Raw genomic sequence first — 24,056 nt, 5'->3', positions numbered from 1 at the left:
ACTCGAGAAATCGAAAAATTGAAAAATTAAAGTATCGAAAAGCTAAAAATCTAAGAAATTGATATATAAAACAGTAGAAAAATTGAAAATCCAAAAACTAAAAATCGAAAAATCCAGAAGTCGAAAGATCGAAAAATCGGAGAATCAAAATATTCGAAGATCCCAAAACTGAAAGAAATATCCAAAAATTGAGAAATGAAAAAATTGGAAAATCGAAAATTTAAAAACCAAAAAACAGAGTCAAAAAATCGAAAAATCGAAGAATTGAAGAACTAAAAATCGAAACTTTGAGAAGTCGAGAAATGGGAAAGTCAAAAAATAGATTGAGAAATCGGAAAACTGAAGATGCAGAAACGTCAAAATTTGAAAAATTTCAAAATATTGAAGAATTGAAAAATCGAAAAATCTAAAATTTGAAATATTGCTAAATTAAAATATCATAAAATTGAAAAATGGAGAAAGCGAAACACCCAAAAATAAAAATAACAAATCGAAAAATCCAGAAGTCGAAGTATCGAAAAGTCGGAGAATCAAAATATTGGAAGATCCCAAAACTGAAAGGAATATCCAAAAATTGAGCAATTAAAAAATTGGAAACTGAGAAATCGGAAAAGCAAAAGAGCGAAAAATCGTAAGCATGAAATAAAAATTCGAAAAATTGAAAAATCAAAAACCTGAAAAATCAAAAAATTGAAGAATTGAAGAAGGGAAAATTTAGAAACGTCAATATTTGTTATATATTTAAAAATCGTAAAATTGAAGAGGAGAAATTGAAAAACCGTATTATTGAAACATAGGAAAATTTAAAAATCGAAAAATAAAAAATTCTAGAAGTTTCCCACCATGTATTCTAACACTTTTCCAAATTAAATTTTCTTTTTATTTGGCTCTTGAAAAATTAAAATATCGAAAAGTTAAAAAATTGAGAAATCGAAAAATAAAAATTTAAAAACCCAGAAGTCGAAAAATTGACAAGTCGAAGAATCGAAATATTGAAAAATCCCAAAACTGAAAGAAATATCCAAAAATTGAGAATTTAAAAAAATTAAAAGCTGAGAAATCAAAAAATCGAAGAATTGAAGAATTGTGAAATAGGAACTTTGAGAAGTAGCGAAATGGGAAAATCAAAAATTGAGAAATTGGAAAACTGAAAATTTAGCAATGTCAAAATTTGAAAAATTGAAAAATAGAAATACTGAAGAACAGAAAAATCAAAAAATCGGGAAATCGAAAATCTAAAATTTAAAATATTGAAAATATCGCAAAATTGAAAAATCGAGAAATCCAAACATCAAAAAATCAAAAAATAAAAATTCGAAAATCTAAAATTTAAAAATCGAAAAACTGAAAAATCGACAAATCGACATCCCAGAATTTAAAAAATTGAAAAATTGAAAAACCGAGAAATCAAAAAATCGAAACATGGAAAAGTTCAAAAACTGAGACATGGAGAATTCGAAAAAACAAAAGATCAAGAAATCGAAGAGTTGAAAGCAGAGAAGATAAGTTAAAAAGTGAAACTGAAAAACTTGGAATTTTAAAAATTGAAAAATTAAAACATCGAAAAGTTGAAAAATTGAGAAACCGAAGTATAAAACACTCGAAAAATTAAAAATCTGAAGTTTAACGAAAAACTGAAAATCCAAAAAGTAAAGAACTCCAAAAATCGAAAATTCGAAAAATCGAACTATTGAAAAATCCCAAAACTAAAAAATTGGAAAACTGAGAAATCGAAACTTTGAGAGATCGAGAAATGGGAAAATCAAAAAATAGACTGAAAAATCGGAAAACTGAAAATTCAGAAACGTCAAAATTTGAAAAATTTTAAAATATTGAACTGAAAAATCGAAAAATCAAAAATCGAGAAATTGAAGAATTGAGGAAGTGAAAATTTCGAAACTTGAAAATTTGAAAAACCGAAAAATTAAAATATTTAAAAATCGTAAAATTGAAGAGGACAAATTGAAAACAGCATTATTTAAATATGTGAAAATGTAAATATCGAAAAATAAAAAAATCGAGAAGTTTCCCATCATATATTCGAACACTCTTCCAAATTAAATTCACTTTTTATTTAACTCTTCCCTTTTTTAAATACAGGTTGGTAATGCATGAAAAAATATTTATACCATTATAAAAATTAAAAAAATTCAGTCTTCTATAAGCCTCCTCCCACAAATGACAGTTTTTTAAACGCAGTGTGTATGCAACCATATATTATCATGTGTATATTTTATTGCATAATTTGTTTAATGTTTTTATACCTATTTAATTTCATAATTTGAATTTTTACCCATTATCTTGAAAAATAATTAAGAGTACGCTATTCGCCATTATAAGCTGAAGTGTTTACCCCTCAAGATTATCAGATTTAGAAAACAATAAAGAACGCACAACATGCTTGGGTTTTTTTAATTGTTTTGGGTAAGACCGTCAAAAACAACAATTGCTTATTATTTACTAATTTCAGTAATTTTGTGATAAGATATCCCATCGACTTGATTGAATCATCAAAGCAAAAAACATTCCATTTCGAAATTCACAATCTTAATTGATAATCATGCCCTCAATTTACACTCTAAACACCCATCCACAAATTCGCACTATCACACTCAAGCAAGCACTGAGGCTCAATGGTCTAGGGGTATGATTCTCGCTTTGGGTGCGAGAGGTCCCGGGTTCAAATCCCGGTTGAGCCCTCTTTTTTTTGCCAAAAATCCCCCACTTTCCCCGTTGCCGATAAATCCCGATAAAACTTCGAACGAGGCCAAGCAGATAACAAACAGCACAACGCAATTATGTAAAGCACCCAGTTGCAATCCGTTTTTTGGCAGAATGAATATTGCCAGCGCGTTAATTTTTGATTGGACGATCAAGTGGAAATTGCGCCGTAATTCGGCTTGACAACGACGATAAATCAGCGCAAAGCGGCACACACGACGCCTGTTTTAAGTGCAAGAGGCGTAAGGCGAGGAAAGGCCCGGGGATCTATTATTCAAGTCTTCAGCTGGAAGCAGGCGAAGCAAGCACAGATTAATCAGGTTGTCAGTCAAGGTGATATTGCCATTAAGAGGGGTCTGGGACGGGCCGGCAGATGGGGCGCCGGGCGGTGCAGGTACGTGTTTTGCTGGTTGCCGGATGGTCGGGGATTGGCAATGATGTACAGGAATATGGGTCTTCTTGTAGGTTGCGACTGGTCAAAAAAGAGTCAAAGAAAGAGGGAGAGGGAAAATGAGCGAAGGAATATGTGCAATAAATAATTTTCCATTGATTAGGGCATAAATAGTTACTTTACTTACATTTTTTGCATCTCATTCGATTTTGTTCTGTGTTGTGATATTAAGGTCCCCGGTACAAAATCGGTTCCAGTGAGAAGAATTATCTTTTGTAACTATGCAACCTAAAGTACCAACCCACCACAGGTACCGACCCAAGAGAGGAGAGATTATGGTCACTGTAGGGAGTCCGTCATAAAATGCAAATTTGTAAACAACACCAGATAAGCTTGTTTATTTCCTAATGATGAATACAGGGGAATAACGATCGAAGTCCATTTGTATGTATTTTGAAAGAAATTGAGTTGAGAGTTTAAAACGCTGCAGAAAATGCAATTGTTTAATCCTGTGTTCCAGTATTGTATGAAAAAATGAACTAAGTTCATCTTGAATCGTCGATGTTTCTTTGAAAAAAGTTACTTATTTCAAATAAGAAAAAGGAAAAAATACTCGTCGAATTCGTCATCACTTCGATAGCCATCTGTAATATAACGCTTCAAGGTTAGATTTCCAGATATAAGATACAGAAAAAACGAAAACGTTCCTTGGCATAAAAAAAATTAATTTATAAAATGACATCCTGAATGGGCCCAACCACATATTAGGGGACTATTCTAAATGTGCAAATTATTTTTGTAAACAAAGTGTGGTTTATAAATACATTATTGAGATTATTCGGCTTTTAGATTTCTCGATTTTTCTACTTTAGACGTTTCAATTTTTCAGTACTTCAATTTTGGGGACTTTCAATTTTTCCATTCTTCAAATTTTCGAATTCTCCATTTTTCTATTTTTCGACTTTTCAATTTACCGATGTTTGAATGATTCAATTTCTCAATTTTTATCCTCTTTTCTAAATATTTCGATTTTTCAATGTTTTGATTTTTCAAATTTTGACGTTTCTTAATTTTCAGTTTTCCGATTTCTGAAGTAATTTTCCCATTTTTTCCCAAAGTTTCGATTTTTCACTTCTTCAATTCTTCAATTTTTCGATTTTTCAGGTGTTTTATGTTACAATTTATCAATTTCTCAGTTTATCGAGTTGTCAATTTTTTTATTTTTCAATTTTTTGAATTTTTGTTTCCCATTAAAATATAATAATTTTTCGATTCCTAATTTTAATTTCTCAATTTTTCAATTTCTTGGTTTCTGAATTTCTGGGTTTTACAATTTTTCGATTTTACAAATTTTTATTTTTCAATTCTTCGAATTTTTAATTTCCCATTAAATAATTTTTCGATTCCTCAATTTTAGTTTCTCGATTTTTCAATTTTTCGATTTTCCACTTTTGAAGATTCGATTGTTCATTTTTTGACTTTTTTTCGATTTTTCGATTCTTCAATTTTTCAGTTTATCGAGTTGTCAATTATTTTATTTTTCAATTTTTCTAATTTTTGTTTCCCAATAAATTATAATTTTTCGATTCCTAATTTTAATTTCTCAATTTTTCAATTTCTTGATTTCTGAATTTCTGGGTGTTAACAATTTTTCGGTTTTACAATTTTTTTATTTTTAAATATTTCAAATTTTTAATTTCCCATTAAATAATTTTTCGATTCCTCAATTTTAGTTTCTCGATTTTTCAATTTTTCGATTTTCCACTTTTGAAGATTCGATTTTAAATTTTTTGACTTTTTTTCGATTTTTCGATTCTTCAATTTTTCAGTTTATCGTGTTGTCAATTATTTTATTTTTCAATTTTTCGAATTTTTGTTTCCCATTAAATTATAATTTTTCGATTCCTAATTTTAATTTCTCAATTTTTCAATTTCTTGATTTCTGAATTTCTGGGTGTTACAATTTTTCGATTTTACAATTTTTTTATTTTTAAATTTTTCGAATTTTTAATCTCTTATTAAATAATTTTTCGATTCCTCAATTTTAGTTTCTCGATTTTTCAATTTTTCGATTTTCCACTTTTGAAGATCCGATTTTTAATTTTTTGACTTTTTTTCGATTTTTAGATTCCTCAATTTTTCAGTTTATCGAGTTGTCAATTTTTTTATTTTTCAATTTTTCGAATTTTTGTTTCCCATTAAATTATAATTTTTCGATTCCTAATTTTAATTTCTCAATTTTTCCATTCTTCAAATTTTCGAATTCTCCATTTTTTTATTTTTCGATTTTTCAATTTTCCGATGTTTGAATGATTCAATTTCTCAATTTTTATCCTCTTTTCTAAATATTTCGATTTTTCAATTTTTTAATTTTTCAAATTTTGACGTTTCTAAATTTTCAGTTTTCCGATTTCTGAAGTAATCTTTTTTTTATTTTCCCATTTTTTCCCAAAGTTTCGATTTTTCACTTCTTCAATTCTTCAATTTTTCGATTTTTCATGTGTTTTATGTTACAATTTATCAATTTCTCAGTTTATCGAGTTGTCAATTTTTTTATTTTTCAATTTTTTGAATTTTTGTGTCCCGTTAAAATATAATAATTCTTCGATTCCTAATTTTAATTTCTCAATTTTTCAATTTCTTGGTTTCTGAATTTCTGGGTTTTACAATTTTTGGATTTTACAACTTTTTTATTTTTCAATTCTTCGAATTTTTATTTCCCATTACATAATATTTCGATTCCTCAATTTTAGTTTCTCGATTTTTCAATTTTTCGATTTTCCACTTTTGAAGATTCGATTTTTAATTTTTTGACTTTTTTTCGATTTTTCGATTCTTCAATTTTTCAGTTTATCGAGTTGTCAATTTTTTTATTTTTCAATTTTTCGAATTTTTGTTTCCCATTCAATTATAATTTTTCGATTCCTAATTTTAATTTCTCAATTTTTCCATTCTTCAAATTTTCGAATTCTCCATTTTTTTATTTTTCGATTTTTCAATTTTCCGATGTTTCAATGACTCAATTTCTCAATTTTTATCCTCTTTTCTAAATATTTCGATTTTTCAATTTTTTAATTTTTCAAATTTTGACGTTTCTAAATTTTCAGTTTTCCGATTTCTGAAGTAATCTTTTTTTATTTTCCCATTTTTTCCGAAAGCTTCGATTTTTCACTTCTTCGATTCTTCATTTTTTCGATTTTTCAGGTGTTTTATGTTACAATTTTTCAATTTCTCAGGATTTTGATTTTTCAGTCTTTCGATTTTATCAGCTTACGATTTTTCGACTTCTGCATTTCCCGATCTTCAGTTTTTCGTTTTTTAAACTTTAGATTTCTCAATTTTTCAACTTTTCGATATTTAATTTTTCGATTTTTAAAATTCTATTTTTTTGATTTCTCGAGTTTCGGTTCTTCTATATTTCAATTTTTCAATTTTCGGGATTTTTAACATTTTCGATTTTCCATCTTTTTTTTAACTTTTCGATTTTCCAATTTTCCGATGTTTCGATTTTTCAATTATCCGATTTTTCAATTTCTCGATTTTTAAATTTTAGATTTTCCAATTTTTATTTTTTTGATTTTTATTATTCTCAAATTATTTTGTTCGTTCTTTCTCCAACTAATCAATATCTATGTCTTTTCTTTATTGTGCAGTAGGACGCATTTACTTCCTTGTGTCCATAAAATGAGTAAATGATTCGGATTCTCCATTTTTTTATTTTTCGATTTTTCAATTTTCCGATGTTTGAATGATTCAATTTCTCAATTTTTATTCTCTTTTCTAAATATTTCGATTTTTCAATTTTTTAATTTTTCAAATTTTGACGTTTCTAAATTTTCAGTTTTCCGATTTCTGAAGTAATCTTTTTTTATTTTCCCATTTTTTCCCAAAGTTTCGATTTTTCACTTCTTCAATTCTTCAATTTTCCTATTTTTCAGGTGTTTTATGTTACAATTTATCAATTTCTCAGTTTATCGAGTTGTCAATTTTTTTATTTTTCAAATTTTTGAATTTTTGTTTCCGATTAAAATATAATAATTTTTCGATTCCTAATTTTAATTTCTCATTTTTTCAATTTCTTGATTTCTGAATTTCTGGGTTTTACAATTTTTCGATTTTACAATTTTTTTTTATTTCTAAATTTTTCGAATTTTTAATTTCCCATTAAATAATTTTTCGATTCCTCAATTTTAGTTTCTCGATTTTTCAATTTTTCGATTTTCCACTTTTGAAGATTCGATTTTTAATTTTTGACTTTTTTTCGATTTTTCGATTCTTCAATTTTTCAGTTTATCGAGTTGTCAATTTTTTTATTTTCCAATTTTTCGAATTTTTGTTTCCCATTCAATTATAATTTTTCGATTCCTAATTTTAATTTCTCAATTTTTCAATTTCTTGATTTCTGAATTTCTGGGTTTTACAATTTTTCGATTTTACAATTTTTTTTATTTCTAAATTTTTCGAATTTTTAATTTCCCATTAAATAATTTTTCGATTCCTCAATTTTAGTTTCTAGATTTTTCAATTTCTTGATTTCTGAATTTTTCGATTTTCCACTTTTGAAAATTTGATATTTAATTTTTTGACTATTTTCCGATTTTTCTATTCTTCAATTTTTCAGTTTACCGAGTTGTCAATTTTTTATTTTTCAATTTTTCGAATTTTTAATTTGCCCATTAAATAATTTTTCGATTCCTCAATTTTATTTTCTCGATTTTTCAATTTTTCGATTTTCCACTTTTGAAGATTCGATTGTTCATTTTTTGACTTTTTTTCGATTTTTCGATTCTTCAATTCTTCAGTTTATCCAGTTGTCTATTTTTTTATTTTTCAATTTTTCGAATTTTTAATTTCCCCATTAAATAATTTTTCGATTCCTCAATTTTAGTTTCTCGATTTTTCAATTTTTCGATTTTCCACTTTTGAAGATTCGATTTTTAATTTTTTGACTTTTTTTCGATTTTTCGATTCTTCAATTTTACAGTTTATCGAGTTGTCAATTTTTTTATTTTTCAATTTTTCGAATTTTTGTTTCCTATTAGATTATAATTTTTCGATTCCTAATTTTAATTTCTCAATTTTTCAATTTCTTGATTTCTGACTTTCTGGGTGTCACAATTTTTTGATTTTACAATTTTTTTATTTTTAAATTTTTCGAATTTTTAATCTCTTATTAAATAATTTTTCGATTCCTCAATTTTAGTTTCTCGATTTTTCAATTTTTCGATTTTCCACTTTTGAAGATTCGATTTTTAATTTTTTGACTTTTTTTCGATTTTTCGATTCTTCAATTTTCCAGTTTATCGAGAAGTCAATTTGTTAATTTTTCAATTTTTCGAATTTTTGTTTCCCATTAAATTATAATTTTTCGATTCCTAATTTTAATTTCTCAATTTTTCCATTCTTCAAATTTTCGAATTCTCCATTTTTTTATTTTTCGATTTTTCAATTTTCCGATGTTTCAATGATTCAATTTCTCAATTTTTATCCTCTTTTCTAAATATTTCAATTTTTCAATTTTTTAATTTTTCAAATTTTGACGTTTCTAAATTTTCAGTTTTCCGATTTGTGAAGTAATCTTTTTTTTATTTTCCCATTTTTTTCCAAAAGTTTCGATTTTTCACTTCTTCAATTCTTCAATTTTTCGATTTTTCAGGTGTTTTATGTTACAATTTTTCAATTTCTCAGGATTTTGATTTTTCAATTTTTCGATTTTATAAGCTTACGATTTTTCGACTCCTGCATTTCCCGATTTTCAGTTTTTCGTTTTTTAAACTTTAGATTTCTCAATTTTTCAACTTTTCGATATTTAATTTTTCGATTTTTAAAATTCTATTTTTTTTGATTTCTCGAGTTTCGGTTCTTCTATATTTCAATTTTTCAATTTTCGGGATTCTTAAAATATCCGATTTTCCATCTTTTTTTAACTTTTCGGTTTTCCAATTTTCCGATGTTTCGATTTTTCAATGATCCGATTTTTCAATTTCTGATTTTTAAATTTTAGATTTTCCAATTTTTATTTTTTTGATTTTTATTATTCTCAATTTATTTTGTTCGTTCTTTCTCCAGCTAATAAATATCTATGTCTTTTCTTTATTGTGCAGTAGGACGCATTTACTTCCTTGTGTCCATAAAATGAGTAAATGATTCGGATTCTCCACTTTTTTATTTTTCGATTTTTCAATTTTCCGATGTTTCAATGATTCAATTTCTCAATTTTTATCCTCTTTTCTAAATATTTTGATTTTTCAATTTTTTAATTTTTCAAATTTTGACGTTTCTAAATTTTCAGTTTTCCGATTTCTGAAGTAATCTTTTTTTATTTTCCCATTTTTTCCCAAAGTTTCGATTTTTCACTTCTTCAATTCTTCAATTTTTCGATTTTTCAGGTGTTTTATGTTACAATTTATCAATTTCTCAGTTTATCGAGTTGTCAATTTTTTTATTTTTCAATTTTTTGAATTTTTGTTGCCCATTAAAATATAATAATTTTACGATTCCTAATTTTAATTTCTCAATTTTTCAATTTCTTGGTTTCTGAATTTCTGGGTTTCACAATTTTTCGATTTTACAATTTTTTTATTTTTCAATTCTTCGAATTTTTAATTTCCCATTAAATAATTTATCGATTCCTCAATTTTAGTTTCTCGATTTTTCAATTTTTCGATTTTCCACTTTTGAAGATTCGATTGTTCATTTTTTGACTTTTTTTCGATTTCTCGATTCTTCAATTTTTCAATTTTTCGAATTATTGTTTCGCATTAAATTATAATTTTTCGATTCCTAATTTTAATTTCTCAATTTTTCAATTTCTTGATTTCTGAATTTCTGGGTGTTACAATTTTTCGATTTTACAATTTTTTTATTTTTAAATTTTTCGAATTTTTAATTTCCCATTAAATAATTTTTCGATTCCTCAATTTTATTTTCTCGATTTTTCAATTTCTTGATTTCTGAATTTTTCGATTTTCCACTTTTGAAAATTCGATTTTTAATTTTTTGACTATTTTCCGATTTTTCTATTCTTCAATTTTTCAGTTTACCGAGTTGTCAATTTTTTTATTTTTCAATTTTTCGAATTTTTAATTTCCCCATTATATAATTTTTCGATTCCTCAATTTTAGTTTCTCGATTTTTCAATTTTTCGATTTTCCACTTTTGAAGATTCGATTTTTAATTTTCTGACTTTTTTTCGATTTTTCGATTCTTCAATTTTTCAGTTTATCGAGTTGTCAATTTTTTTATTTTTCAATTTTTTGAATTTTTGTTGCCCATTCAAATATAATAATTTTACGATTCCTAATTTTAATTTCTCAATTTTTCAATTTCTTGGTTTCTGAATTTCTGGGTTTCACAATTTTTCGATTTTACAATTTTTTTATTTTTCAATTCTTCGAATTTTTAATTTCCCATTAAATAATTTTTCGATTCCTCAATTTTAATTTCTCGATTTTTCAATTTTTCGATTTTCCACTTTTGAAGATTCGATTGTTCATTTTTTGACTTTTTGTCGATTTTTCGATTCTTCAATTTTTCAGTTTATCGAGTTGTCAATTATTTTATTTTTCAATTTTTCGAATTACTGTTTCCCATTAAATTATAATTTTTCGATTCCTAATTTTAATTTCTCAATTTTTCAATTTCTTGATTTCTGAATTTCTGGGTGTTACAATTTTTCGATTTTACAATTTTTTTATTTTTAAATTTTTAGAATTTTTAATTTCCCATTAAAAAATTTTTCGATTCCTCAATTTTAGTTTCTCGATTTTTCAATTTCTTGATTTCTGAATTTTTCGATTTTCCACTTTTGAAGATTCCATTTTTAATTTTTTGACTTTTTTTCGATTTTTCGATTCTTCAATTTTTCAGTTTATCGAGTTGTGAATTTTTTTATTTTTAAATTTTTCGAATTTTTAACTTCCCATTAAATAATTTTTCGATTCCTCAGTTTTAGTTTCTCGATTTTTCAATTTCTTGATTTCTGAATTTTTCGATTTTCCACTTTTGAAAATTCGATTTTTAATTTTTTGACTTTTTTTCGATTTTTCGATTCTTCAATTTTTCAGTTTATCGAGTTGTGAATTTTTTTATTTTTCAATTTTTCGAATTTTTGTTTCCCATTAAATTATAATTTTTCGATTCCTAAATTTTAATTTCTCAATTTTTCCATTCTTCAAATTTTCGAATTCTCCATTTTTTTATTTTTCGATTTTTCAATTTTTTAATTTTTCAGATTTTGACGTTTCTAAATTTTCAGTTTTCCGATTTCTGAAGTAATCTTTTTTTATTTTCCCATTTTTTCCCAAAGTTTCGATTTTTCACTTCTTCAGTTCGTCAATTTTTCGATTTTTCAGGTGTTTTATGTTACAATTTTTTAATTTCTCAGGATTTTGATTTTTCAATTTTTCGATTTTATAAGCTTACGATTTTTCGACTTCTGCATTTCCCGTTTTTCAGTTTTTCGTTTTTTAAACTTTAGATTTCTCAATTTTTCAACTTTTCGATATTTAATTTTTCGATTTTTAAAATTCTATTTTTTTGATTTCTCGAGTTTCGGTTCTTCTATATTTCAATTTTTCAATTTTCGGGATTTTTTAAATTTCCGATTTTCCATCTTTTTTTTAACTTTTCGATTTTCCAAATTTTTGATGCTTCGATTTCTCAATGATCCGATTTTTCAATTTCTCAATTTTTAAATTTTAGATTTTCCAATTTTTATTTTTTTGATTTTTATTATTCTCAATTTATTTTGTTCGTTCTTTCTCCAGCTAATGAATATCTATGTCTTTTCTTTATTGTGCAGTAGGACGCATTTACTTTCTTGTGTCCATAAAATGAGTAAATGAGTAAAGTTTTGGCGGACTCATTGTTATTCTGGACTCGACTTCTCGTCGTCAGTAAAATAATTATGTTTGTTCTGTTTATGCCGTATTTTTGTAGCTTTTTGGTGGATTTGTTTTTTTCGCATTTATTTGTTGTTTTTGTTGCAAACTATTTTGAGTTTTTATTTTCTTTTTTTTAATGGATTTTTGTCCTCTCTTTTAACATTCTTGTTGCTTTTGTTTCGGAACTTTTGCTGCTTTTTTATTTATTTTGTTGTGCCTTTAGTTTGTCGCTTGTTGTATCGTTTTTTGTTCTTTTTTGTGGCCTTTGAATAACGTATCTTTTTGATTAATTTTTTGTAGTTGCAATTTTTTATCACGTTGTTTTGCCCCCATTTTTGCTAATATTTTTTGTTGTGCTCTTTTTCTAATTTTCATTGATTTTTTAGTCCTTTGGGACTTTTTGTCATTTTTTATTCACTTTGTTTTGCTTTTTTATGGTCTTTTTCTGTCACCTTTTGAAGTCACCTATTTTTGTGCCTTTTTGTCGCTTCATGTAGCGTTTTTTGTTCTTTTTGTGGCCTTTTTTATCGTCTTTTTTGACTCATTTTTTAGTCGTATTTTTTATCACGTTTTTTGGCCCCCATTTTTAGTATTTTTTTTTTGTTGTGGCTTTTTCAGTTTTTTACTTCTCAATTTTTCGGTTTTTCAATTAATCGATATTTTGATTTTCCCATTTTTTGACTTTTCCAGTTCTTCAATTCGTCAATTTTTCAATTTTTCAGGTTTTTGATTTTTCAATTGTTCGATTTTTTTTACGGTTTCGATTTTTCGACTTCATTTTTTTGAGTTTTTCAGATTCTCAGCTTTGGATATTTCCGTTTTGGTATTTTTTAGTTTTTAACTTCTCAATTTTTCGGTTTTTCAACTAATCGATGTTTTGATTTTCCCATTTCTTGACATTAGATTTTTTCGATTTTCCAGTTCTTCAATTTTTCAATTTTTCGATTTTTCAGGTTTCCGATTTTTCAATTTTACGAATTTTTTCGACTTCATTTTTTGGCTTTTCGATTTCTCAATTTTTCAGTTTTTTAGATTCTCTGCTTTTAGATATTTTAGTTTTGGGATTTTTCAGTTTTCCCATTCTCGATATTATCGATTCTTCGACTTTTCGATTTTTGACTTGAGGATTTCGATGTGCCGATTTTTTTACTTTTTCAATTTTTCAATTTATCGAATTTTTCAAATTTTCCACTTTTTGATTTTTCATTTTTCAAATTTTTCGATTTTTCAGTGTTGTGGTTTCCGATTTATCGAGATTTGGACGTTCAGTTTTTCAATTTATAACTTTTCGATTTTTATTTTGCCCTATTTTGGTTTCTCAGTTTTCCCATTTTTCCGTTTTTTCGTTTATCTATTTTTCTGCTTTTAAATTTTTCGATTTTTCAAATTTTTAAATATTAACTTTTCGAAATCGACCTATTTCTCAATATTTCAATTTTTCAATTTTTCGATTTTGGCCTATTTCGGTTTCTCAGTTTTTCGACTTCTCGACTTCTCGATTTCTCGATCTTTTGACTTTGCGATTTCTCGATTTTTCAATTTTTCGGTTATTAAAATTTTTGTTTCGATTTTTCGATTTTCGGTTTTTAAATTTTACAATTTAAAATTTTTAATTTTTTCGATTTTTCGATTTTCACTTCTTCGATATTTCTATTTTTCAATTTTTCGTTTTTTTAAATTATACATTTTTCGATTTCGCAATTTTTGGTTTTTCAATTTTTAAAATTCTTCGATTTTTAGTTTTCCCGATTTTTCAAATTTTCGATTGTTAAGGAATTTTTTTAGTCTATTTTATGAACTTTTTGTATTTTTTCTTTTTTTCTTTGTGACTCTTTGTATTATTGGTTTTTTATATTTTTTTCTGTCACTTTTGTTGTCTTTTTTGAGACCTGGTTTTGTCGTCTTTTTGTAGCGTTCTTGACCTTTTTCAGGGATTTTTTATCTCCTCTTTTCGCATTTTTTCGCTCTTGGTCTCTTTTTTATTTTTTTTTATTCCTTTTTGTCGCCTATTGTAGTGGTTTTTGTTCTTTTTTAGTAATTTTGTTGCATTGTTTCGTCGTGTTTTTTTGCCTCCTTTTTTAGTGACTTTTTGTAGTGGCCTTTTCTTTTTTTACAGTTTTTTTGTGTTTTTTCCGCATATTTGTTGCCTTTTTTGTGAACTTTTTTCTTTTCTATGTTCTTTTGCTTTGATTTTTTGACATTGTTCGTTTTGTTTTTTGGAACATTTTTCTATTCGCCTTTCATTCTGGCATTTTTGTGTATTTTTTTGAAGTCCTAGTCACATTTTTTTATACCGGTTCTGTCCCACTTTTTTGTAACTTTTTGTAGTGGCTTTTTGGATTTTTGAACCCTGTTTTTGTATTTTTATCGCTTTTGTTTCGGAACTTTTGCTCCTTTTTTATTTTCTTCTTTGTACCTTTTCGTCTTTTTTGTGAACTTTTTGTTTTTTCTCCTTTTTTTACGACTTTTTAGTTGCCTTTTTTGTATTTTTTGTGAAGCTTTGTATTTGCCTTTTTTGAATTTTTTTGTTTTTTTTGTCACTTTTTGAAGTCGTTCTTCTTGTCAATTTTTTTGTCTTCTGCTTTTTTGTGACCTTTTTTGTTGTTTTTTGTTCTCTTTTTTGTGACCTAGTTTTGTGGCCCTTTCGTAACTTCCTTCTTCTGATTTTTTATGGATTTTGGTCCTCTCTTTTCACACAATTTGTCCCTTTTTTCTGAACTTTGTGTCCATGTTTTATTACTTTTTTGTTTTCTTTTGTGGTCTTTTTTGACGCTTTTTTACTCACTTTTATTAGTGGCCTTTTTTGGCCACGTTTATGGCGCCCGTTTTTATAAATTTTTTGTTGTGGGCTTTTTTCGTATTTCTTGTAGCTTTTGCATTTTTTTTTGTTCTCTATTTTTTGAAATTTCGTGAATTTTGCCGCTTTCTTGTGATTATGGCTAAAGACCTAATCTAATATTCTGAACTTTCTCCATGTTTGTTAGAGGCATAAATCTACAACCGTGTTTACAGGCAGAAGGTAGGCAACCAATAATTCTTACAAAAATCCAATGACAGATTTTCCAAAATTAACTGCCCATTTATTCCCTGATGTAAAATATATTTTATCTAAAAAGATTAAATTTAGTGGGTTTTGATGAGTCTATGTTATAAATACGTAAAAAAATCTTTGAAAAATTCGAAAATTGGTGGAAATTTCTGGGCTGGAAGGTTAACAAAAGTCAAATTATAGACAATTGTTTGTTATCGAAGTCATTGCTTAGTCACACAGATGTGTGATCTAAGTGAAATCTCAAGGACATCTCTGTCACATGACATATTTTTTTATCAGGCCTTTGTGATTTCCTTTTTAATTTAAAAGAAACATTGTGGTGACGAAAAGTTGTGCAATTTTACGAACTGTGGACAAGTTTGGACAAGTTGTCTACAATTCTAGGCCAAGATTAAAATCGGTTGATCAGATTTTGGCGATAATAGATTTTAAAAACAGACAAAATCCTGAATAAATTAGTACAAGTTTAACTATTTAAAAAATTGAGAATGACTCAAAGTCGTTGAAGCTATTAAATTGTACGTGTCATGTGAAGTAATTTGTTTTTATTATTTTCCCATATTGAGTCGCTAGTGTCAAAACAACCTTGACTCTAAACTTGACCCATTCGAATTCAAACGACGCAAAATTAACGCATCGTCAAACTCACAAACGAAAAAAGTAGCAAACAGTACTGAAAAATTTTATCAAAGTGAAGCAAAGGCTGCGAGATTTAGACAAGCCCCAAGGTTAAATAAACGCTGATATCTAGTATGTTTAGAACTATTTGAAGAAAAAGTCGTAAGCAACTTCCATTAATTGACCTATTTTTAGCACCGGATGAACCACTCCAACAACCACAAAATCGGTACCTCATGGCGCAATCTTTTGTCACGTTCCCAAAATACTCACTTATTTCCCAAAACTTTAACACTAAACTACCGCGCAATATTCTTCGGTTCTTCCCCCAGTTACCGATCTATATAGAAGCTCGGCAGCACTGGTTCAATTTAGTTGCCAATCAAACCGCCCAGCATCAACACTGCCAGATGTACAAGTCCGTGATAGCCATAGTGACCTTAATATTGATCATCCTCTCCGTCGTGTTAGCGATGTTGTTAAACAAAAGTGAAGATTATTGTAAAAAACGCGATCGGCTGCTAGCCGAGGAAGACTCGGCTTTCCTCGGGGCGAACCTCACTCTCACGAGCACCGAACTCAAAGTGGACAAGATTTTGCTCGAGTTGAAGACAACCGAACTCGGTTTAGGTTACAAAAATTCGTCGGAGTTTCTCCCAGCGTTGCCTTTTCACCGTGCCAAAGAACGAATCGACGAGTCGAAGGTGTTCGGTTTCATCCGGAAACTACCCAAAGGGGGTTCGTTACACACCCACTTGTTGGCAGCCGCTTCTGTGGACTTCCTAGTCAAAAACATCAGCTACAGAGACGGTTTGTACGGTGGCGAAGTCAACGGTGTGTTCAAACTCAAGTTCATGGACGACCCGCTGAAAGACAACCGGACGAAATGGACTTCCGTTAAAGATCTGCGACTTCAACAAGGGTCACAACGTTTCGACCAGTGGCTGCTAGAACAACTAACCCTAACCCAAGACTTCCCGAGTATAGAAACCGCTTGGACCAAATTCAAACGCATCTTCACCACCACGTACGACCTCTACTCCTACAAACCCGTGTTTCAAGAGTACATCCAGCGAGTCCTGCAGGAACTCTACGACGACAACGTCATGTACACAGAGCTCAAAGGCACGATCATGATTTTGTACGACCTGGATGGCACAACATACTCCAAACAGGACTTTTTCCGGATTTTTCAAGCCGCGGTTGAGGAGTTCAAGAGCAGCCACCCCAAATTCGTGGGAGTACGGTACATACACTCGATTTACCGAGGCGTAGATTTCGACACACTTCAACAAGGCCTGGACGAAATCATCGCGATGAAGAAACTCTTCCCTGATTTTGTGGCAGGTTTTGACTTCGTGGGGTTTGAAGAAGAGGGGAAAACGTTGCTGGATTACGCCCCGCAGCTTCTGCAAGCGCAGAAGTACCTCAGGTTTTTCTTCCACGCTGGGGAGAGCTCGTGGTTTGGACACACAGATCTTAATTTAGCTGACGCCCTACTGCTGAATTCCTTCAGGTGAGTTGAAACCTTGAAACCTTGTAACCTTGTATCGTTTTTTTTTTTGTAGAATCGGTCACGGTTTTGCTATTACGAAACACCCGAAGCTTCTAGATTTTGGGAAAGAACACGACATACCTCTAGAGATTTGCCCCATTTCTAATCAAGTACTTAAGTTGAATGAAGACCCGCGGAATCACCCTGCGGCTACCTTGATGGCTTTGAACTATCCTATTGTTATAGGTAACGACGATCCCTCGATTTGGAATGCTACAGGTTTGAGCTACGATTGGTACGTTGTCTTTATGGCGATGACTCCGAAGAATAAAGGGCTTGAGGTTTTGAAGCAGCTGGCGATTAATTCGATTCGGTATAGCGCGATGGACAAGGAAGAGAAGAATGATGCTATGAAACGATGGCAACAACAGTGGAATAATTTCTTGATTGATATTTTGCTCCAGGATGATAAGCGAGGGCTTTAGTCATGTCTGCCAAGCCCTATTAGTCATAATTAACGTTAGAGATTATTTAAGATGATACTGTATCACCTGATCTGTACCATGACTTATTTATTTTCTTTAGAATTAGGAAATTCCAAGATCGATGTACTTAACGACTACTCAGTTTCCTGATTCTTCTATTTGCCGAATTAGTATAATATAATATTTAGTAACTGATAGACGCAAAGTTTCAATTTTACAAACCTGTGCATGTACTTATATATTTGTTGATAAGGGGATGCAGTGTGTTAGAAGCACTTTACCTGATAATGAAAAACAAACATGTCAAAATTCTTTAGTGTTATTTGTTTTTTGGTGGTTTTTTATTTTTCATTTTTTTTTAATCGCTGTGAATGTTTATACTTTGCACTAAAATGTGTAACGTTTCAAAACTGTGTATGATTCTGCTTAAACCGGACAAATTACCCAGAACTGATAAGCTTGGGTGAGGTGGGTCGTGTGCACTTGTCTGATAAGGTGATGAGTCACTATAATACCAATAAATGGGTGATAAATAAATCAATAGAGGAACTAATTTAGAAAAAATCTAATCGATGTTATTGTGAAAAAGATAAAACAAAGTCACGTTACTCACAATTGTTGGTTTTTGAGGAAATAAATAAATTATTTTTCTTTTTTTTGGATTTTTTGACGTTTCAGTTTTTCGATTCTTAAGTTTTTCGATACGTACGTGTTTCAATTTTCCGATATTTTAAACTTTAGATTTTTCGATTTCTCGATTTTTCAGCTGTTACATTTGTCTATTTTTTAATTTTTCGAATTTTTTAATTTTAGATTTTTCAATTTTTTTTTGTTCCCATTCCTCGATCTTTCGATTTTTCCAATTTTCGAGTTCAGGTTTTTAAAATCTTTGATTTTTTGATTTGTCTATTTCGATTTTTAAAATTCTTCAATTTTTCGGCTTTTTGATGCTTTGACTTCTAGATTTCTCAGTTTCCGATTTCTCGATTTTTCAGTTTTTTTATTCGTTTCTCGATATTTTCATTTTTGGATTTTTTTAAGCTTAGATTTTCAATTTCTCGATGTTCCAGTTCTTCCGATTTCGGTTTTTCCATTTTTTGAATTTCTAAATTTTTGACATTCGATTTTTTTATTTCTGGACTTTTCGATTTCTCAAGTTTTTAATTTCTGAAATTCTACACTTTATTGTTTTACTTTTTTTTATTTTTTGGTTCTCCAGTTTTTCGATTTTTAAATTTTCCCATTTTTCAAATTTTCAATTTTTCAACGGTTGATTTCTGGTTGAACTGAATTTTCGATATTTTGGGTTTCCCATGTCTCGTTTTCTCAATTTTGTGATGTTTCGATTTCTTGGTTTTTCGATTTTTTAGCTTTAATTTTTCGATTTCTCGCTTTTTCAGTTGTTTCATTTATCTCTTTTTTAATTTTTCGAATTTTTTAATTTTAGATTTTTCAATTTTTTTTCCCATTCCTCCATCTTTCGATTTTTCAAATTCTCGAGTTCAGGTTTTTAAAATCTTTGATTTTTTGATTTGTCTATTTCGGTTTTTAAATTCTTCAATTTTTCGACTTTTGATGCATTCACTTCTAGATTCTCAGTTTCCGATTTCTCGATTTTTCAATTTTTTTATTCGTTGCTCGATATTTTCATTTTTGGATTTCTTTAAGCTTAGATTACCAATTTCTCGATGTTCCAGTTCTTCGATTTCTGTTTTTCTTTTGATTTTTTGTTTTTCCAATTTTTCGATCTTTCAATTTTTTTTTTCAAAATTTCAATTTTTGCCGTTTTCGACTTTTCGATTTTGTGGTTTCTCATTTCTCAATTACTCGACTTTTCAATGTTTCGATTCATCGATTTTTTAAATTTTTTAGTTTTTCAGTTCTTCAATGTCTCAATTTTTCAAGTTTTTGATTTTTCAATTTTTTAATTTTTAAAATTTTTGATTTCTCAATTTTCCGATATTTCAGTTTAGGGCTTTTCTATTTTTCGAATTTTGGATTTTTTTAAATTCTTTGGTACTTCAATTCTCGATGTTTTAATTTTTCGATTTTTTTTAATTCTAAATTCTTCGATTTCCCAATGTTTCAGTTCTCCTATTTCTTTTTTCAATCTTTCGAATTTCTAAATTTTTGAGATTCGATTTCTCGACTTCTCGATAAATTCTAGATTTTTTGATTTAAAATTTTTATTTTTTTTCGATTTTTTGAAGTTTCAGTTTTTCGATTTTTATGTTTCATTTTTTAGATTCTGCAGTTTTTCGATACATACGTATTTTAATTTTTTGATATTTTAAATTTTACACTTTTTCATTTCTCGATTTTTCAATTTTTCGATTTTTCGATGCTTCCACTTCTAGAATTCTGTTTCCGATATCTCGATTTTTCAATTTTTGATTCTCCATTTTTCGATATTATAATTTTTCGATGATTTTAATTTTAAATTTTTAAATATATTGATGTTCTAGTTTTTCAATTTTTTGAATATCTAAGTTTTCGATATTCGATTTTTCAGTTTCTCTACTTCTCGATTTCTCTGTTTTCTGATTTTTGAAATTCTAGATTCTTTGATTTAAAATTTAAATTTTTTTTCTGATTTTTTTGATTCTCCAATTTTTCGAATTTAATTTTTTTTATTTCTCAAACTTTCAATTTTTGTAGTTTTCGACTTTTCGATTTTTTGAATTTCCCATTTCTCGATTACTCGACTCTTCAATGTTTCGGTTTCTCAATTTTTTGATTTTTCAGTTTTTCTATTCTTCAATGTTTCAATTTTTCAGGTGTTTGATTTTTTCATTTTTTGAATATTTAGATTTTTGGTTTTTCAATTTTTCTACGATTTGATTTTTTAACTTTTCAATTTCTCGATTTTTCAATTTTTGATTTCTCATTTTTTTGAAGTTTCAGTTTTTCGATTTTTTGTTTCATTTTTTAGATTTTTTGATATTTTAAACATTAAACTTTTTGATTTCTCGATTTTTCAGTTGTTTGAGTTTTCAATTTTTTAATTTTTCGAATTTTTAGTTTTAGATTTTTCATATATTCCCGTTTCTCGATCTTTCGGTTACTCGGTTTTTAAATTTTCAATTTTTTGATCTGTCTTCGGATTTTTGATTTCTCTGGGCAACTGATTTTTTAATTTTTCAATTGTGGCAGTTTTCCAATTTCTCAATTAATTGATTTTTAAAAATATCGAGAAAATAGATGAATATTTTTTTAAATTTTCGTTTTTTGATTTATTGTCACCGAGTTTTTGGGAGGAAGTAAAAAGTAATTTTAATCAGCGATTGCCATGTTTACCGTAACTTTAAAACATCTGAAAATTTTGTTTCTAATGATCAATTTTTGGATTTTTCGACTTTTCAAAATTTCGGTTAGAATAAATTTGTCCTTTTAGTAAAAAATTGAAAAATGAGATCGTGAAAAGGAAAAATTTTAACTTGAGCGCTTGAAAAATTAAAAATCAAAAAATTCCAATGTTTCAATTTGTCAAGTTTTTGATTTTTCAATTTATCTTTAAAATTTTTGATTTTGAAATTTTTCTACGTTATGATTTTTCAACTTTTTGATTTCTCGATTTTTCAATTTTAGATTTTTCAATTTCTCGATGTTTCAGTTCTTCGATTTCTGTTTTTCAATTTTTCGAATTTCTAAATTTTTCACATTCAATTTTTCGAGTTTTCAACTTCTCGATTTTTCAAGTGAAAAAAATTGAAAAAAGAAATAGAAGAACTGAAACATTGGAAAATCGAAGAATCTAGAATTTAAAAAAATCGAAAAATTAAAACATCGAGAAATGAAGTATCAAAGAATTAAAAAAAAACTCGAAAAGTCGAAAAATAGAAAAGCCCTAAATTGAAATATCGAAAAATTGAGAAATGAAAAATTGAAAAATTAAGAAATCGAAAAGTCGAAAATCCAAAACGTCGAAAAATATCGAAATCAAAAATTTTAAAAATCAAAAAATTGGAAAATCAAAAACTTGAAAAAATAAGACGTTGATGAACTGAAAAACTAAAAAATCAAAAAATCGATGAATCGAAACATTGAACAGTCGAATAAGCGAGAAATGGGAAACCACAAAATCGAAAAGTCGAAAAGGGTAAAAATTGAAAGTTTGAGAAATAAAAAAAAATTAAAATCGAAAAATTGAGGAATCAAAAAAATCGGAAAAAAATAAAACAGAAAAATCGAGAAGTGGAGAAACTGAAAAATCGAATGTCGAAAACTTAGAAATTCAAAAAAATGAAAAGCTAAAACATCAATATATTTAAAAATATAAAATCAAAATCATCGAAAATTATAATATGGAGAAATGGAGAATCAAAAATTTAAAAATCGGGATATCGGAAACTGAGAATTCTAGAAGTGGAAGCATCGAAAAATCGAAAAATTGAAAAATCGAGAAATGAAAAATTTCAAAATGAAATTGAAATATTAAAAAAATCAAAGATCTTAAAAATCAAAAAATTGCAAAATCTGAAGCCGAGAATTCGAAAAACCGAAAGATCGAGAAATGGGGACATAAAAAAATTGAAAAATCTAAAACTAAAAAATTCGAAAAATTAAAATACGTATGTATCGAAAAACTGAAGAATCTAACAATCGAAACATAAAAGATCGAAAAAAAAAATAAAAATTTAACTCAAAGAATCTAGAATTTCAAAAATTAGAAAACAGAAAAATCGAGAAGTGGTGAAACTGAAAAATCGAATGTCGAAAACTTAGAAATTCAATTTTGAAAAACTAGAACATCACTATATCCAAAAATTTAAAATTAAAATCATCGAAAAATTATAATATCGAAAAATGGAGAATCAAAAATTGAAAAATCGAGAAATGAAAAATTTTGAAACGAAATTGAAATATTAAAAATCAAAGATCTTAAAAATCAAAAAAATGCAAAATCTGAAGCCGAGAATTCGAAAAACCGAAAGCTCGAGAAATGGAAACAAAAAAAAACTGGAAAATCTAAAACTAAAATATTCAAAAAATTAAAATACATATGTATCGAAAAACTGAAGAATCTAAAAATTGAAAGATAAAAAATCGAAAAACTGAAACTTCAAAAAACCAAAAAAAATAATTTTTAATAAAAAAATCTTGAATTTCCACAATCAAAAAATCGAATGACGCAGATTTGGAAATTCGAAAAATTGAAAAAAGAAATAGGAGAACTGAAACATAAGGAAATCGAAGAATCTAGAATTTAAAAAAATCGAAAAATAGAAAAACCCTAAATTGAAATATCGAAAAATTGAGAAATCAAAAATTGAAAAATCAAGAAATCGAAAAATCGAAAATACAAAACGCTCGAAAAATTGAAAAATCAAAAATTTTAAAAATCGAAAAATTGGAAAATCAAAAACTTGAAAAATTGAGACATTGAAGAACTAAAAAACTAAAAAATCAAAAAATCGATGAATCGAAACATTGAAAAGTCGAGTCATCGAGAAATGGGAAACCACAAAATCGAGAAGTCGAAAAGGGTAAAAATTGAAAGTTTGAGAAATGAAAAAAGCTTAAAATCGAAAAATTGAAGAATCAAAAAAATCGGAAAAAAACTAAAGCAGAAAACTCGAGAAGTGGAGAAACTGAAAAATCGAATGCCGAAAACTTAGAAATTCAAAAAATTGAAGAACTAGAACATCAATATATTCAAAAATTTAAAATTAAAATCGTCGAAAAATTATAAAATCGAGAAATGGAGAATCAAAAATTGAAAAATCGAGAAATGAAAAATTTTAAAACGAAATTGAAATATCAAAAAAATCAAAGGTCTTAAAAATCGAAAAACGGCAAATTTGAAGCCGAGAATTCGAAAAACCGAAAGATCGAGAAATGGGAACATAAAAAAATTGAAAAATCTAAAACTAAAATATTCGAAAATATTTTTATTTTATGTATGTATCGAAAAACTAAAGAATCTAAAAAACGAAACATAAAAAATCGGAAAACTGAAACTTCAAAAAATCGAAAAAAAAAAAATTAACTCAAAGAGTCTAGAATTTCAAAAATTAGAAAACAAAAAAATCGAGAAGTGGAGAAACTGAAAAATCGAAAGATCGAGAAATGGGAACATAAAAAAAATTGAAAAATCTAAAACTAAAATATTCGAAAAATTAAAATACGAATGTATCGAAAAACTGAAGAATCTAAAAAATGAAACATAAAAAATCGAAAAACTGAAACTTCAAAAAACCAAAAAAAAAATTTTTAATGAAAAAATCTAGAATTTCAAAAATCAAAAAATTGAAAAATCTAGAAGTCGAGAAATCGAAAATTCGAATGTCCAAAATTTAGAGATTCGAAAAATTGAAAAAAGAAATAGGAGAACTGAATGATAGGGAAATCGAAGAATCTAGAATTTAAAAATATCGAAAAATAGAAAAACCCTACACTGAAATATCGA

At 27.5% G+C, this 24,056-nt stretch overlaps 1 protein-coding gene and 1 non-coding gene across 2 annotated transcripts; both read left to right on the top strand.

Annotated features, from left to right (window-relative positions):
* Window positions 1-2,627: 2,627 nt before the first annotated feature.
* Trnap-ugg (transfer RNA proline (anticodon UGG)) lies at window positions 2,628-2,699 on the top strand. Its single transcript has one exon. It is a non-coding gene; the product is annotated as a tRNA-Pro (tRNA).
* Window positions 2,700-15,650: 12,951 nt separating this feature from the next.
* LOC135131482 (adenosine deaminase 2-like) lies at window positions 15,651-17,844 on the top strand. Its single transcript, XM_064059254.1, has 2 exons — window positions 15,651-17,183; window positions 17,236-17,844. Exons 1-2 carry the CDS (start codon window positions 15,904-15,906, stop codon window positions 17,645-17,647), a joined length of 1,692 nt encoding a protein of 563 aa, XP_063915324.1. The 5' UTR covers window positions 15,651-15,903; the 3' UTR covers window positions 17,648-17,844.
* The last annotated feature ends 6,212 nt before the right edge of the window (window positions 17,845-24,056 follow it).

This window comes from Zophobas morio, unplaced genomic scaffold, assembly GCF_036711695.1.
Source record: "Zophobas morio isolate AGI-343-1 ecotype UQ-CSIRO unplaced genomic scaffold, CSIRO_AGI_Zmor_V1 ptg000020l, whole genome shotgun sequence".
Classification (NCBI taxonomy): domain Eukaryota; kingdom Metazoa; phylum Arthropoda; class Insecta; order Coleoptera; family Tenebrionidae; genus Zophobas; species Zophobas morio.
The sequence above is the reverse complement of the archived record's forward strand: the minus strand, read 5'-3'. Positions and strand labels throughout refer to the sequence as shown.

Bases quoted from the DNA above. Each gene is read 5' to 3' on its own strand.
- LOC135131482 (XM_064059254.1), top strand. From the start codon at position 15,904: ATGGCGCAATCTTTTGTCACGTTCCCAAAATACTCACTTATTTCCCAA. The intron at 17,184-17,235 runs GTGAGTTGAAAC...TTTTTTTTGTAG, and splicing joins CTACTGCTGAATTCCTTCAG to AATCGGTCACGGTTTTGCTA.